Source organism: Pteropus alecto, unplaced genomic scaffold (assembly GCF_000325575.1).
Source record: "Pteropus alecto unplaced genomic scaffold, ASM32557v1 scaffold259, whole genome shotgun sequence".
Taxonomy (NCBI): domain Eukaryota; kingdom Metazoa; phylum Chordata; class Mammalia; order Chiroptera; family Pteropodidae; genus Pteropus; species Pteropus alecto.
The window spans coordinates 991,055-1,007,595 of record NW_006442492.1 but is presented as its reverse complement, the minus strand read 5'-3'; the positions used below and the strand labels follow the sequence as shown (position 1 = coordinate 1,007,595).

General features: G+C 37.4%; 1 protein-coding gene across 4 annotated transcripts in view; it reads right to left on the bottom strand.

The window, feature by feature from the left end:
- CORO1C (coronin 1C) overlaps window positions 1-16,541 on the bottom strand; it is a 68,446-nt gene that overhangs the window by 9,841 nt on the left and 42,064 nt on the right. For all 4 annotated transcript variants that reach the window (XM_015597320.2, XM_006922163.1, XM_015597319.2 and 1 more), the window contains 3 exons: window positions 15,644-15,766; window positions 3,060-3,189; window positions 292-473 (listed from right to left, as the gene is read on the bottom strand). In XM_015597320.2, coding sequence (XP_015452806.1) covers window positions 292-473; window positions 3,060-3,189; window positions 15,644-15,766 — 435 coding nt within the window. The remainder of the gene's footprint in view (window positions 1-291; window positions 474-3,059; window positions 3,190-15,643; window positions 15,767-16,541) is intronic.

Below are 16,541 nucleotides of genomic sequence, written 5' to 3'. Positions count from 1 at the left end.
TAACTGCATTAGGACTCTTTGTGAACTGATAAAAACTTTATTTCTTAATGAAAAATGGTCACCAAGTAAGAGATAAGACTTGAGTAAAAGTTGGAAATGTACAACTCTGAAGAGAAGCGTGATTGGGAGACAGTCAGAAGCTTGTACAAGCCTTTTCTGATTCACAGGCATTTGTACACAGCAAGGTTCCACTTGCCAGTACGATAGCCTCTGCAACCTGCCTTAGAAAGTTCACATTCACTGAAGTACTACGAATACTGTTTTTGTTTTTTTGGTCTGAAGAATACTTACAGCAACAATCTCTTGTTTCCTAGGATCGATTACTCTCACTTTCTTGTCTTTGGAAGCTGTGCAGATCAGACTGCCATTCCGGTTCCAGCTTACATTGTAAATCATGTCTGAATGCATGTCATCCAAGTTTATCAGGGCTTCTCCCGTCCCCACGTTCCAGATGATGATGGCATTATCACAGCCTAAAAACAAGCACAACCACGCCCCCCAGAGATTAGAAACACTTTACAAGACATTTGTGAAAACTAAAAATACAGGGTGGATATATATATGCATTGAAAGGAAGGTGCTACGGATAAGAGGCCCTACTTACTGGGTGCCAAAAACTGAAGTGACAAAGAAAACAGATATTTGTATAAAAGACATCAGTGTTAAAGGAAAAATAACAGCTTGTTAAGTTTGGGTTCATATATGAAACAAACAACAACCGAACAAAACAAAGAACTACAAGAAAAAGAATGCTACGTTTTTTTAAGAGTTAACTGGGCTGGTAGATCCCAAGCAACTGTTGGTTTCTTTTTCTAGTAAAACAAGCATCAGAATGAATATACTTTACTTCTTTCCCAGAGGAACTAAAAATAAAGAGCTTAAATAACTGTTTAAGACACTCAACAAGAAAGTGGATAGCAGGTTATTCAAATCAATGATGCTGTACAACATAGTCTTGGATTAAAGCACAGCAAATTACAATAGGTGGAAGAGAAATGCAAGGACTGGCCTAACCATTTGTTCACAACAGATCATTATCTTTAAAAGGAGAGAAAAAATAGGCCAAGATTGGCCTACTTTGAGAAGCTCAAATTATAATCAAGTAAGCACGTGATGATTCCAAACTGACCCCCAAAGAGGCCACACTGTTGGCTGAGCCACAACTCTTCAGTTCATCAATTCCATCCTTCCTTCAACAGTCTGCCCCAAGACCCTGAGGCCCCATTAAAAAGAAGCATCATTTGTTGCTTCTAGGACACTAGTTCGAGGATGAAGCAAAATAAGAGAGGGACATCCTAAAGGTGAATTCTTGTCAATAAACCAAGCGCTTTGGAAAAATTAACCACTAATACCCAGGAAACCCTAAGTTACCTAAGGGTGAGACGTAGGAAATAGGTAAAAATACTGTACAACAATATGAAAAGTTGGACCAGAACTCTGGGGTAGAGACTTGGCCCTTCCTCTGCCTTGTTTATCACAGGCAAATAGGGTTACTTCAGCCACTGTGGATGGATCATATAGTCTTAAAATATGCAGAACGCTGCAATCAACCATTTTCCTTTGCTTGTAAAGGGGAGCATGCAGATCATTCTGCTGACGATACCCTAATGTTTGGCCTCTGTAAGAAGAGAAGCAGGAAATTTTCCATGATGGAATTCCAGCTTTAGATTTGTTTTCTCGCCTTATCGGACTGAGGTTCTGAGTAGAACACTAGAAGGGCTCCCAAATATAGGAAATTATAATTTAAAAAAGAAAGAATCCTACATAGTGTCTTTTTTGAAAAGCAGTCCAAGTAGTCCTTGGTTTCAATAGGTACCTGGCATTAAATTTTTTACTTAACTCACTGTATCATAAATATCCTTTATTTTCAGTTAAAAACTGAACTGCTCCCCTGTTTTTTACTAGTGAAGGGAAAGATCTTTAAAAATTCTACCACTAACATTAGTATTCTTTTTTTTATAAACCAATTTTATCATGGTATAATAACCATACAACACAATGCACCTATTTGAAGTATATATGCATTAAGCTTTAACAAGTGTATATATTCATATAGCCACCATCACGATTAAGATATAGAACATTTCCGTCACCCCACAAAGGTCCCTCGTGCTTTCTGTATTGCTTCTATAAAAGATAAAATCTAAATTTTAGAGAAGAAACATCTCTGAAAGATAAAACTTGCCAACTACTCAAGTGGGAAACCAATAAGAACACTGTCTTAGTCACAAAGGTTCACTGCAGTGCTGTTTAACAGTGAAAAATCAGAAACAGCCTCAAAGCCCATAAATATAAAATTGATTTTAAACACTGAAGTATCCAGATAATGGACTATTAATGGAGTCATTAAAAATATCATAGGAAGAACATTTAATGGCACATGAAAAAGACCATGGCGTGCCGCTAAGTACAGAAAGCAAGTCATATGTAAAGTGTCTGAATCCATCTTCATGTATAAAATCATTTACATATGTGCACAGAAATATCTCCTGAAAAAAAAAAAACACCAAAATGATAACAATGAAAAGTTATTCCTCTGGGTGGTAGGATTATAAGTGATTTTTTTTTCTTCCTTTTGTTTTTATGTATTCTATATAACATACATGTACTACTTGTATTAAGGAGAAAAATGAGAGTAGTTTTTACAAAGAAGAAGGGCATTCGCCTAATGGTATCACCCTAATGCTGGCAGCAACACTAGAGTTGGAACCCAAGGCTTCTGGCTCCTATCTGTGCTCCTTCTACTACCTCAGGAATAACTAAAACTGTGGTACCAGCAGAAATCATGAATCTGCTGAAATTACAGGCAAATAAGTATGTATCTATCAATTTTCCTAATCAGGAAGGCTACAGCTTCCATTAGAATGTCAAAGTAGCCCCCCCCACACATGTGCATATGCATTAGGGAACACTGCATCTCAGCACCTTATCATGGATTCCTAATGGTCTGCTTTAAAACTGTATAGCACACAATCAAATACATCTGCTGCTCCCTTCCACAAGAAAAGGTTGTGAGAAGTGATGGCGAGGAGAAAGGAGAGGTCTGTTTTAGTTCCTACCTGCACTAAGAAGCACGTTGCGAGCTGTCGGGTGCCAGGCCACGATGCCAACTCTCTTTGAGTGGCCTTCTAAAATCACCACAGGTTCAGTCAGGGAAAGGGTGAGTCCATTTTCTGGGATCTGCCACACCTGTTAGAAAAGGAAGAAAGACGATCCACACGAAAGTGATCACCTTTCATTATCACAGTTACTGTTACCATCCAGTTTGAAGACCACACCATGGTCTTTGGATGAAAGCAGAATATTATAAAATAACTGTGTACAGTTGTTTTTAAAATAAAACAGGATATTAAAAATCGGAATACCCATAACGCCTACAAAACATTACCTTTCTACTTTTATTTAATATCAGTTAAGACTCTATTTTAAATTGCCTGTGAAGTTCAAAACTCTCCAGTCAGAAGCATGCAAAAAAAAAAAAAAAAAATTAGAAGAAAAATACAAAATGATTCAGCAGCTATGAAAAGCAGCACTGGGGTGAGATTCTCTAAGTCCTGAGGGCAGAGCAAACTCCACCCCGCAAGGGCTCTTGGACAATGGTGCAGTTTTTAAAACATTTTCTATAATTTTACATTTGGAAATAAAAATGTACCTAATAGTTTTGTAACATGTACCAGAGAAAGCAAATCTTACAAAAGCACAAAAATAAAGTGGACCTCATCAAAATTAAAAACTTTTGTGTTTCAAAGGACACTATCAAGAAAGTGAAAGATAATCCACGGAATGGGAAAAAATGGTCTGCAAGTCATATATCTGATGAGTCCTTTATCTAAAATATATAAAGAACTCTTATAACTCAATAACAGGAAAATAACCCAATTTTTAAAATGGGTAAGGAATCCAAATAAACATTTCTTCGAGGAAGATATACAAATATTGAAAGGGCATATGAAAAGATGTTCAACATTATTAATCATTAGGGAAATGCAATTCAAAACCACGATAAAACATCATACCCACTGGGACGATAGAATCAAAAAGACAGATGATAACAAGTACTGGAGAGGATATGGAGAAATTAGAGCCCTCATACACTGCTGGTGGAATGTAAATGTTACAGCCGCTTTGGAAAACAGCCCAAAGTTCCTCAAACGATTAAACATAGTTATTACCATGTGTCCCAGCAATACCTCTCCTAGGTATCTACCCAAGATAAATGAATATGTTCACACAAAAACTTGTACATGAATGTTCATAGTAGCATTTTTTGTAATAGCCAAAAGATGGAAACAACCTAAATGTCCAGCAACTGATAAACGGATAAACAAAATGTGGTATACTTGTACAATGGAATACTATTTGTCGGTAAAAAGGAACAAAGTACTGATATACGCTACAACATAGACAAAACTTAAAATATTACGCTAAGTAAAAGAAGCCCATCATAAAAGACCACGTATGGTAGGATTATGAGTATATGAAATGTCCAGAATTGGAAAATATAGAGAGACAGACAGTATATTAGAGGCTGCTTAGGGCTGGGAGGTTGGAGGACGGGTAATAGCTCAAGAATACGGGGTTTGTTCTTGAGGTGATGAAAATATTCTAAAATTGTCTATGGTGATGATTATACATTATCTGTGAATATACCAAAAACCAATGAACTGTACACTTTAAATGGCCTAACTATATAGGAGGGCATCTCAATAAAGCTGTTAAAAAATCCTCTCGAGTGGTGAATACTCAGAAGATTCACCATATCCTGATTGGAGACATGCTGCACAGCAGGGGGAAAGGGGACAGGAAAAGCATCAGAATATAGGAACAAGAAACTTTATGTTTAACAATGGAAGGCCTAGATTTTAAAAGACAAAGAAAAACCCTTTAAGAAGAAAGGGGCTGAGTCACGGCTAAGTTGAATAGAATAGCACCAAGAACCGTGTAGAACCAGATATTAAGTAATATTTAAGTTTGCAAAAAGGCTCAAGTTTAAAGAAATTGCCTTCTTATGTATGAAGATATGTAATTTACCACCAAAAAAGACTTTTAAGGAACTAGTTCTTGAAAAATTAAAATTTGCCAGTGAAAAGTCATGTTCAACAGTGGAAAAAGTGAGAAACAGAATTTTCCTTTGCTGGGAATTTTTAAGAAGAAGACAAACAACTGTTTTCAGTTACTTAGAGGAAGGCAGAGATCTGGATTAGATGAGTGTTTAAGTAAGGTTCAGTTCAGTTCTGTTGTCCTGCAAAAAATTAGAACAAAAAATGTGCCATCCTCAAGAGTGGGAAAAAGTCATGAGTTAAGTGACTTCATTTTTACATCTAAATTCTGCCCAGCTAAATATAATCCTTTATGAAAATCATAGCAAAATAAACATGGGTTTTGAAAGCCCAAGTTTAGGGTGTCACCTAATTTCCCCTGAACCCTCATCAGCAAATTTTAAACAAGGCAAATGCAAACACAGAAGGCAAACAGAAAACCTACCTTGCCTCTTTCTAACCATCACCCAGACCACAGACAGACTCTCCCTTGGGAGAGGGCTTCTGTCTCCACCACATACCTGCCCAGCACTATATATGCTTTCATCCTGGTATGCCTATTTTTATTCAAAGATTTATAATAAATAAAACAGCTCCAGATTGAGTTTGGCTATCTGAGTATAAAGGAAAGCTGAAATTTTGAACAGAATGAACAGAAAGTGACTACTGATTTGATCAAACCATGAAGTTGGCAGAGAAACAATCATGAAATGAGACTAGTGACTCAACAGGAAATGCATTTTGCAAGATAATCCTGACCCACGCTTAGAACTGAAGGAATGGTAATGCCACCTGCCATCTCCAGATGGCACCATAACCATGGGCTGCTGGGTTTTCTTGACAGGACTGCAAAACCTCTGCCTGAATGACCAATTAAAGAAATAATGCGTTTTCTAAGTCCCTAATGAAGCATGGAGTGATGGGAGGCTTTGTTTGTAACCAGCATTTCCAGTCTTAAATATGAGGAAGGAAGCAGTGCTTATGATGGGACTTCATCTTTCCCTTTCTCTAGCTTCTTCATCTTCTCCTTGGATTGTGAGGAAGTCTTAATGATGGAGCAAAACATTAATATAATTTTTAAAATAAGGAAATGCTGTTCCTTCTTTATGTCACTTTCGGCAGATTCAATGGTTCCCTCAATTAGGTTTATGCATTTAATACAGGCACCTAACCCATTTTACTATCTTGGTTACTCATTCATTCAATACATTTCTTGAGTAGCTTATACTATAAGGCAGGCCCATTACCAGGCAAGGGGAGGAAGGGCCATGAAACACAGGCTATTTTCTTGAGGAGTTTACTGCATAACAGAAAGCGGAGACTTCTATGAGACCAAAAACCAAACTAAGCAAAGACAAGGGGTGTGATGTAGAGGTTTGGAGCATGGGCTCTGGAGCCAAATGGACCCTACCTAGTTCAAATCCTGCCCAGGCTGCTTACTGTGATGGTTCTGGGCAAACAACTCAGCATCACTGTGCACAGAGTCAACATCAGTACCATACTTCCTAGGGCTGCTGTGAGGATTAAATGAGTTAGTAAGGCCCTTAGAACAGTGCCTGGAATATAATCAGTACCCCCAAAATGCAAAGATGGTACAGTGCAGTGGTTAAGAACATGGGTTCCTGAACTAGAACCAACTTTTCAATTCCTGATTCAGCCATATATCAGCTGTATGACCTTGGGGACATTCACCTAACCTGTCTGAGCCTTAAGTTTCCTCACCTATAAAATGGGAATAATAATGAACCCATCTTCACTGGGTTGTTTTGAGCACCAATATGGTAATGAGTCTAAAACATTTAGAATAATACCTAGCACAAGGCAGGCTCTGGATAAGTGTTAGCTATTGTTATTACTTGTATTATATACAATGAAACCACACGGTGCATGTAACCAAGACTATATTAGTATAAGCCGAGTGCTGAACAAAAATACAAGTGTCAGGAGGTTACCTTCTTGCTGTCCAAACTTGGTATGTCCAGGAAGGCTCCTAGGAAGATGACTTCTAAGGATGAAGAGGAGTTAGGTGACAGGAGGAAGAAGGAAAGATGGAAAGGGATGAGGAAGGAAGGAAATCAAGTGTCAAGTTTCAAAATAAAAAGCACTTTTCTAAAAAGTGGATGCCCCAAGAGGCTGCTGCACAACTGACAGGGAAAAGGCCAGAGTGAAAAAGATAACACAGGCATAAGGATTTATAGTGGGAGGAGAAAGTGACTAAAAAAGCCTGTGAAACTAAATGAAAGGACAAGGCGACGGACAACTAGTTACAACCCTGCCATTATGTGGCTCTCTGCTCTTTTTAGGGCTGTCTGCTGCTTCCAGGCAATGGCCTACCAGTTTGAACTGAAGAGTTCCTGCCCGCAGCACCAGAACAAAGAGCAGAAGTGCCACTTGGTACATGTTTAGTATTCTTATGTATAACCTAGGATGCAGCCTGTTGTGTTGGAAAGGATGCTGGCCTAGATGTCAGAAGGTATGGACTCATGTCAGAGCTGGGATGCTAACTGGCCATGTTAGCATTACGAAGGGAGTTCACTTCTGGGAGCTTCAATATCCTCATTTGATACTGGGAAATGCATCAGGTCTGCTTCCTAAGGGGTTCCTGGAGAGGTCAAATGAGCTAAAACACTTTGTACACCCAAGCACTGAAATACTGAATGAAATACTGAAAATAGGGTGACCTTTGACAAAACTGTCATTCCCTGGACCTGTGTTTCCTAAAATGGGACATACTCCTAACTAACTATGCTGTTACAATGATTCAATATAATCATGCACATAAAGGCTTAAAAACAACGCTTGGCAAAAAAATAGTACCTACTATATATAGTTCATGATTATTTTTTTTGCTGTTACTATGACCACTACGACCCCCAGGTATTTTTACATCTGAAAATCATAATTCTTAGAATGAGTCTTATCTTCAAATTAATGCAGCACTGTACCCAAATATCTAATTTATGTCCAAGATACCACATGAGTTCACACTAAGGCCAATTAGCACAAGTGAGAACTGCTCTGATCTCTAGGCAGATCCGTTAGCCTTTTTCTCTGCGCCACATCTACAGACTAGTATTCTAATACCAATCGGCTTTTACAAACACATGTGCAGTGAGCAGAGAGGAAAACAGGTACCAAACATCCTCTGCTGTGCCCAGAGTGGGCATGTGAGTCCTGCAGGGACTACAAGCTATGGCCTCTCCACAGTGAGAACTGCTCTGATCTCTAGGCAGATCCGTTAGCCTTTTTCTCTGCGCCACATCTACAGACTAGTATTCTAATACCAATCGGCTTTTACAAACACATGTGCAGTGAGCAGAGAGGAAAACAGGTACCAAACATCCTCTGCTGTGCCCAGAGTGGGCATGTGAGTCCTGCAGGGACTACAAGCTATGGCCTCTCCACTTGATTTTTTTTTTTTTTTTTTAAATAATACCGTGTGTTCCTGAAATTTTCTATTTGGACAATACATTACTATGGAAATGTTTTGTTTTGTTTTGAAAGAAAGGGAAAAAATGCAATCAGTCCCAAGGGCTTCCAGATGAAAAAGTAAATCAATCAGTGAAAACCCATCGTGGCTGTGGAAAAAAACAACTTTAAAGCCCATGTTCAGGAACTATTGTATCACTGGCATCCTTTTCAAATGTGAAATTCTGAATATGGAAAAAGGACAGCTCAAGAGAACATTTCCAACAAGAAAAAAGGAAAATTTTAAGAAACTTGGGTTTCTCTCAAGTAGTAATTTTAAAGTGCAATTTGTTTGATGGTTTCATTTCTTGAACACAGTGCAAATTAAAAACATATACAAAGTGTTTCCAGACGCTGCTTTCCTATTGTAATCACCCATCATGAATTGCTACTGGGCTAAGCACTAGAGTTATAGTCATAAAAAGGGCTATTCCCCTCAAAAGCCATATATTTTAAAATACTAATTCCAAAGGGAAAATGAAGAAAAGAGACAGGAAGAGGCTTACAGATTCTGTAGCAGCTACAGAGCAGCATAGTCCCCTACAGCAGGAGTCCTCAACCCTTGGGCTACTGACTGGTAGTGGTCTGTGGCCTGTTAGGAACCGGGCCACACAGCAGGAGGTGAACAGCAGGTGAGCAAGCCAGCAAGCAGGTAAAGCTTCATCTGTATTTGCAGCCGCTCCCCAGCACCAGTATCACCACTTCAGCTCCACCTCAGATCATCAGGCATTAGATTCTCATAGGAGCACCCATCCCTGGTGCCAAAAAGGTTAGGGACCACTGCCCTACAGAAAATGCTGATCCAATAGCCCAAGGGGTGGGATGCAGAAAGTCAGGGCATTCCTAAATGAGCTATGACACTGAGAACAACATTAGTTTTGGGAAAATCAAGAACTGAGAGCTGGGTTCTGATTGCCAAGGCTATAATACCCCCTGGCAAATGGCCCAGATGCAATCTGTACGAAATAGAAACAACATGAAACCCTGCGGAAGGGCTGAGAGGGACATGAATCCTGAGGAATGCACTTACATCACCAACTACAACATCACAACCATTTTTATTTCAAGGCTAAAATTGTATAAGGAAAATTTGCAACAGAAGCAAAAATGTGTAAAATGGGGAGTTTATTTTTGTTGATTTCTACAGGAGTGAGTGTAGGACTGATTTGGGAGAAGGGAAAAGTATCCATTAAACTCAGTCATTTGGGACTGTTTAGAACACCTAGCTGGAGACAAGTAAGACTCCTACTCTGCCTGCAAGATCTTTTCCTTGCCCAGACTCTGAAGAAACAACTATATAACCCCACTGTCTGAATTAGCTTATTTTTTAAATTTATGCTTGATTACTAACCTGACTATAATGGACAATGTTGAATTAACATCATTCACAAAACTTAACTTGGCTGCTCTGTATTATTTAAAGCACTATTCTTTTCTTGGAGCTAAAATTTTCCCAAGTAAAATACTAGTAGCCAAAACTTCTTAAACTCTCCATAAGAAGATATTGCTAGAGAAAAAAATTTACTATACCAAAAATATAGAAAACCTGAGAGCAGAGTGTAGTTTCTAGGAGGAGGGTTTATACAATTGTTATTTGCTGGTATAAAACATTGCTTCAAGCAGTAGTACATTAAAAGTAGTACCTTCAAGGTACATTAAAGTACATTAAACTATGCCAGTATGTTTACTTTTAGGCTGCTTGAAGCAGTCATCTCTAAAAAATAGAGGACTATACCATAAGGCTGGCATTCTTTCTCCTAAAACTGCAACCAAAGTGACATCACTGTCATGAAATCAATACTCACAAAATTAACAAATCAATGCTTAACTGCTTAGGACTCAATGAAATTAGACAAGTACAAAAAGCAGTTTTTAAAATTAAATCCTTTTACAGTTCATCTGACAAACTGGTTCTATTGTACGTTTTCCACTGAATATTTGCTAAAGATATTCTTACTGCTATAAATCCACTACAACTACACGTCCAAACTCACTGCAAAAATACCTCCCCTTGAACCTGTCAATTGGCATTATTATTTTACATGTAAGGCCCCTAAGGCTGAAAGCATTTTTGTGACCTGCATATCCTCAGAACTCCCAGTCTCAGGCTTTTCTTCATATCCTTTCTCTACTAGAACTAGGCCTTGATATACTATCTATTTGTAGCTCATGGGTTACTGCCAACAGCCAAGGCTTGGGAAACTAAAAAGAACTTTTCTGTTTAAATACAAATGGTGTTGTTTGAAACTATTCAATTGACTGTATGATGTTCTTTTATCTTCAGGATAACAAAGTGGAAAAGTAGATATTAAGAATAAGGTGGAGTAGAAGATCAAATATTTCTTTAAAATTTAATTTTACCTGCTAAGCTAATTACCCCAATAATAATAACAAATGATCTGGGGACCATTAAATGATTAAAATTATCAGTGCCATACTTAAGGGCTTAAGAAAAAAACTAGGAGGAAGATTTATCCCAAAGTAATATTTAATTTACAAAATGTTCACTCTGGCAATACCAATAAGAGGCAACATTAGAGGATTCAGGGAAGGTGGTGGTATCAGTGGCAGCATAGTTTTGGCATCTTTTCAAGTCTCTCCATAAAAACACAGAGCAAACAGATAACAAAACCAAACACGCAAATGAAAGTGAGTGGAAGAACACCAACAAACAGCCAGGTAATCCGCATTTTATCAGCCTCTGTGGAAAAAAAAATCATGAGGCAGCAATGGGGTACCTCACAGACCTGAGAACAGCAGGCCAATACAAGACCAGCAGTGGATACTGGTTTTGCCAGTGGTTTTGCTCTCTTCAACAAGTGACTGCAGGGGCCTGAAATAAAAAGGTTGGAAGAAGCTGGAGCAGTCTGGACTCCTGTAGTCTAGAAACCAGCTAGAGAGGGCTCCCTTCCAAGACAGGCCCCACACTGAGGACAAATTTCAAGGAATGAAATCAAATCTGAGCAGGATAGAAACAAGAGGGACAAAGGAATGAGAAAGGCCAAATAAAAGCAGACCAGGAAATCTCAGAAAGCAAGTCACCATGCTTATGAACACGCCCTGAAAATGACAGAAGGTGGAGCTCTGTGAAGTTAGAACAGCTATGTGAACCAAGCCACCTTCTAAAAGTTCAGAGAAAACTAAGTTCACATAAAAAAAAAAAAAAAAAAAATCAAAGTTCCAAAATTACTATAAGAAAAAAAGAGAATAAGGCACAGAATAATATCTCTACAGACAATGAAAGAATGCTAAAAAGACATGCTCAAGAAAGAGAAAAACTATCACATGCTACTTCAAAACAAGATAAAAAACATTAAGGAAACCATACAAGATAGGAAACTTTATAAATCAGAACTTGAAAAACTCAAAAGTAAGGTGGCATAAATCAATAAAACATTGGAAATAAGAAAACACTTTAGAGGTGAAGACTAACCAAGAAAGAACCTAACATCAAAGAAACACGATAGATAATGCCCCCAAAGAAATACAAAGGTAAAAAGCAGGAAATTTTTAGTCTAAAAGAAATTAACAAGAAAAAAGGTGGGGGGGGAGAAACTGACAAATACTGATGGTAGGTAAAGAAGATCAAGCATATGGATAACAGGAGTCCCTGAAGAAGAAATCAAAGCAAGGAAGAGAAAAAATCCTAAAGGCTATAATTTGAGAAAACTTTCTGGGGGGAAGGGGAGGGGCGCAAGAGAGGGGACTTGGAACTATATATTGGAAGAGCAGACGCACGCTGAACCTAGGAATATCAATTCAGAATAATAAATAAAATTCTAGTAAAATTACTATATTTTAAGAAAAAATCTTGTGACATCTAGGCAACAAGAACATGGTTTATAAGGGAAAGAAAATTAGATTATCATCTGATTTTTTTCCGACAACACTTTATGCCAAAAGAAAATGAAATAATATATTTTGATGCTCAAGGAAAAACTATGAGCCAAGAATTTTACATCAGAAAAATAAACCTTCAAGTATAAAGGTCATTATCAATACAGGAGAACTTAGAGAATATTGTTCCCATGAGCCTTTCCTATTTGATTTCATTCCTTAAAATTTCTCTCAATATGGGGGCCTGTCCCAGAAGGGAGCCCTCTCTGGTTGGATTCTAGAGTTATAGCTCTAGAACCTACCAGAGAAGGAGCTTCAGATGACCCAAATGACTAGAGAGAAATTACCATAAGGACTGATGGATAGCACTAAATGTGGTTACCTGCAGAACTCAAGAGTCCAGGCTGTTAAATGTAATGGCTATGTGATCTTGAAAATATAGAGTACGTCATTTTTAAATGGAGGAAGAACGGTTTTTTTTTTAAAAACTGTTTTCTGTAATCATAATTAGTTGTGATACTAGTATTTTTACTCTGAGATTACTGTATGTATACTATGAAAAAGCAAATGAGATAGATCAGGATATTCTAATTCATCCTCTTAAGTCCTTGAGAATAGGATTCTTAGTGTAGAAGAAAGGAGATAGAGATGTAATATTAAAGAGGTTAGGTAAAAATTCTATAGTCCTGAATTTGAATTAGAAATATTAAGATTTGTCATAAGGTATTGTATCTTTAAATAATTCCTCCAATAAGTCTAGTACCCACCAGACATCACATGTAGTTATTACAATAGCAAAGTTTTAAAAATAATGATCACTCTGGTAACAATAAGCATCTCTAGCACCCAGATTGTGATCTAGAAATGCCATTTTCCATTAAAATAAACCAGAGCTTCTGAGAGAAGTGGCTGATTTGAGGTGTGGGTTAATAGGGGGCCTTAACATACCAAATAGCAAGGAAGCTATCAAAACAACTAGGGTCATGCCAAAAGGACTCGAGAACCTTGAGAGGTTCCTATTAACAAAGACTGGATGACCTGAGCTTTGAAATAAAAACTGTGATGGATTGAAACCTATGAAACATGTTTCAATCCCTGAGTTCAAGATAAAAGGGGTGGGGGAACGAGCTGATCACCTTCTGAGGAAGACAGAGTACCAAATCATTATCTTGAAAACTGGGTAAATAAAAGGAAAGAATTAAACATTTATCTTGCTCTCCTATATGAATTGTACTATTTGATAACTAAGTAGGTAAAAGGAAGCTTTACTTTCAAATTTTTACAAGCTAAAAATTGGAAACAAAATAATAGCACCATTTTGTGACTTCTAATGAATTGCTGGATCTAAGTGTTGAGTGTCAATAGCTATATAAATCAAAAACAAAAACCAGGCTCTTTCATCAGGTGACATCATGTGACATCATGTGTCACCTGATGAAATAGCCTAACACTAGCTAGCTATAAAGTCATGTCAAAGAGATTGAACCTAAATCTGATCACATTTCAGGATACAGCAGCCAATTTGCAGGGAATTCAGAGGACAGAGAGCATCACCATGAGGGTGCAATCAGCAAAATCTAGACTATTGAAAGATACAAGTCAAAAGAAAGGCTCCTTCAACAGATCAACTGTTTAGGACAAGAAAAAGATGGAGGAAGATTAAGAAAGACTTAAAAAACATGATCAGGTTTTTAAAACATGCAAGGCTAAGCTACAGTGTCTACAGATGTACAATGGAGTGATTAAAACCATAAAAAAGGCAAGGAAGTATTAGAAAAGTCGGGATAGTGATTACTTTTAGGGAAGGAGGGGGTTGTGATTGGGATGGGGCACATAGAAGAGTCTGACAGGCCGAGAAAATTCTATGTCTTGACCTGGATGATGATTACAGGTTGTTCACTTTGTAATCACTTAACTCACTTAATTCACTTAACTAAATTCACTTTAGTTTAGTATGTTTTATAATATAAAGTTTTCTTAAAGGAGTAACAAGACCAATAATGCTGGAGACGAAAAAAGAGGAATCAAACCTGCTTCTTCAAGAGAGGTTAAGACTCTCAGTTTAAGATTTTGGCATAAGGTCAAAATACTATTCCTTTCCCTTAGCAAAATATGTCTGCAGCCATTAAAATGATCAATTTAGCAAGGCACATTAAACGGAACAATTCCTTTTAATGGCAGCATATTTCTTTAATATGCTTTGGCTGCCAAAATTATGAGATCACAGGAGGAGTTATCCTCAGCCAAAAGTCCATGAGGGAAAATGAGCAAATGTTTAAATGACACAGTTCAGGAATTATTTTGTGTTTATGTAAAATAATTTTAATAAACAAAGGCTTCCAAACAATGTTTCTGAGTCTGGTTCAATCCACGGAAAATGAAAGAAGAAATGAAAGTTGTGTGGTTCTCCACGCTCTCCACCTGACGCATGGAAGAGCCTGCAACTTAGCTGACTACCTCGCTTATTTTAATACATATTTCGGTACTTCAGTACTCCCCATCTGTGTTTATGCCTAACCTTTTCAACAGATTTTGCACTAGGATTAAAAACTGATCCAAACTAATAATTACATTTTAAGGCTAAGAAGAACATAATCAAGAACAACTTTACATTAAAAAGTTCCCCAAAGCCTGGTTTCATAAATAACCTACTTTTGGAATCCAAATGAGGGAATATAAAGAACTTACTTTAAAAATCTTCCAAAATGTTTGTATAGCTACATAAAAAGAACTTTCTTAACGAGGGTCAACCAGACAGAACACACCTTCTGACATTAGCTTGGAAAGAAGCACTTGTAAAAACTCTTTACTATCTCTCAATATCTATTACAACCCCATTTTATCTGTATAACCTTTGGCAACTTATTTCACTATAATATGTAATTCATGCTACAGTTTTTTCTCTCCTTTTTGGAGGGGGGTCATGTGGTCCTCTGGCATTCACTGAAAAGTCATTTCAGTTTCTCTAATGTCCTTCTATGGAGCTGATGTGTCAACTGTCAACAAACACATACAAACACACACTCACAAAAGAAAAAAAAAGAACATCATTGTACAACTTCTTGAAATAAGGGCTTATAAAAAGCTTATCTGCAGTTAAACTTTAATGTCACTAAATCCTGTATAATCAATCCCAAGGACAAACTGCTATCTATGATTTTCTGCTTTCCAAACCTCCCTACACACACACACACACACACACACACACACACACACACACACACACACACACACACACACTTTTTGAAGACAGCAGTGAGTCTCATTGGCCTGTGTGATACCACACCCTGGGAGCTTACCATAACCGTGCAGTCCTCTGAACCACTGGCAATGACCTGATCATTATGTGGGCACCAGTCTATGTCGAGCACTGGTCCTGTGTGGCCACATACTGTAGGGTAGGATTTGTCAATTCGACCAGTCTGAAAGAAGAGATAAACAAACTTATATGTAATAACACCATAGAGTTTGTGTGTTCTCTTAGATCCATTTTCCCTTTATCACCTCCACCCACAACTTTCAATGGTCTGCATATGATGACATTCATATCAGCCAATGTTAAGTAGTAAGAACTGTCAATTTTCATTTCTTGAAACAGCTGCTACTGAGAACACTCCACCAAATTAAGAATCCAAATTTTTAAAACTGCAAAGATTTTATTTCATCAACTGCATTAATAGACATAGCAAAAGAGAATAGAAAAGTCTTTTACCAAAATGCAATTCTATGATAGCCAAATTATAAATTATAGGTGTATTTCTACCACAAAAAAAAATCCCACAAAACTTGATATTATTCAAAATATAAAATATAACTTTTTATATAATAAGCCAATATCCTTGAAAATACAAATTAACAGTTCTGGAAATGAACAGCACTGTAAGCAAAGTTAAAGTAATAAAAAAGAAATGCTTTCGCTATTGCTTAGGGGTTAAAGGACATACTGAATTTAAATGTCTCAGTTTCTCTGCTGTCTTCAATCAACAGAAATGCCAGCCAGCCAGTTTAATTAACGCCAACTTAGATCTCATTCATTATCTAGTTCCACATCTCATTAATGTTGGTCATAAGTAGCCATCACAATTTGCTCATGCTACACATTTGAATCTAACAAGCCAATCTGGCTTAGATCAATTTTGTTAACCAAGACAAATGCTGCTGTTATTAACAACAGGTGTACAAAAGCTACTTCCTTTT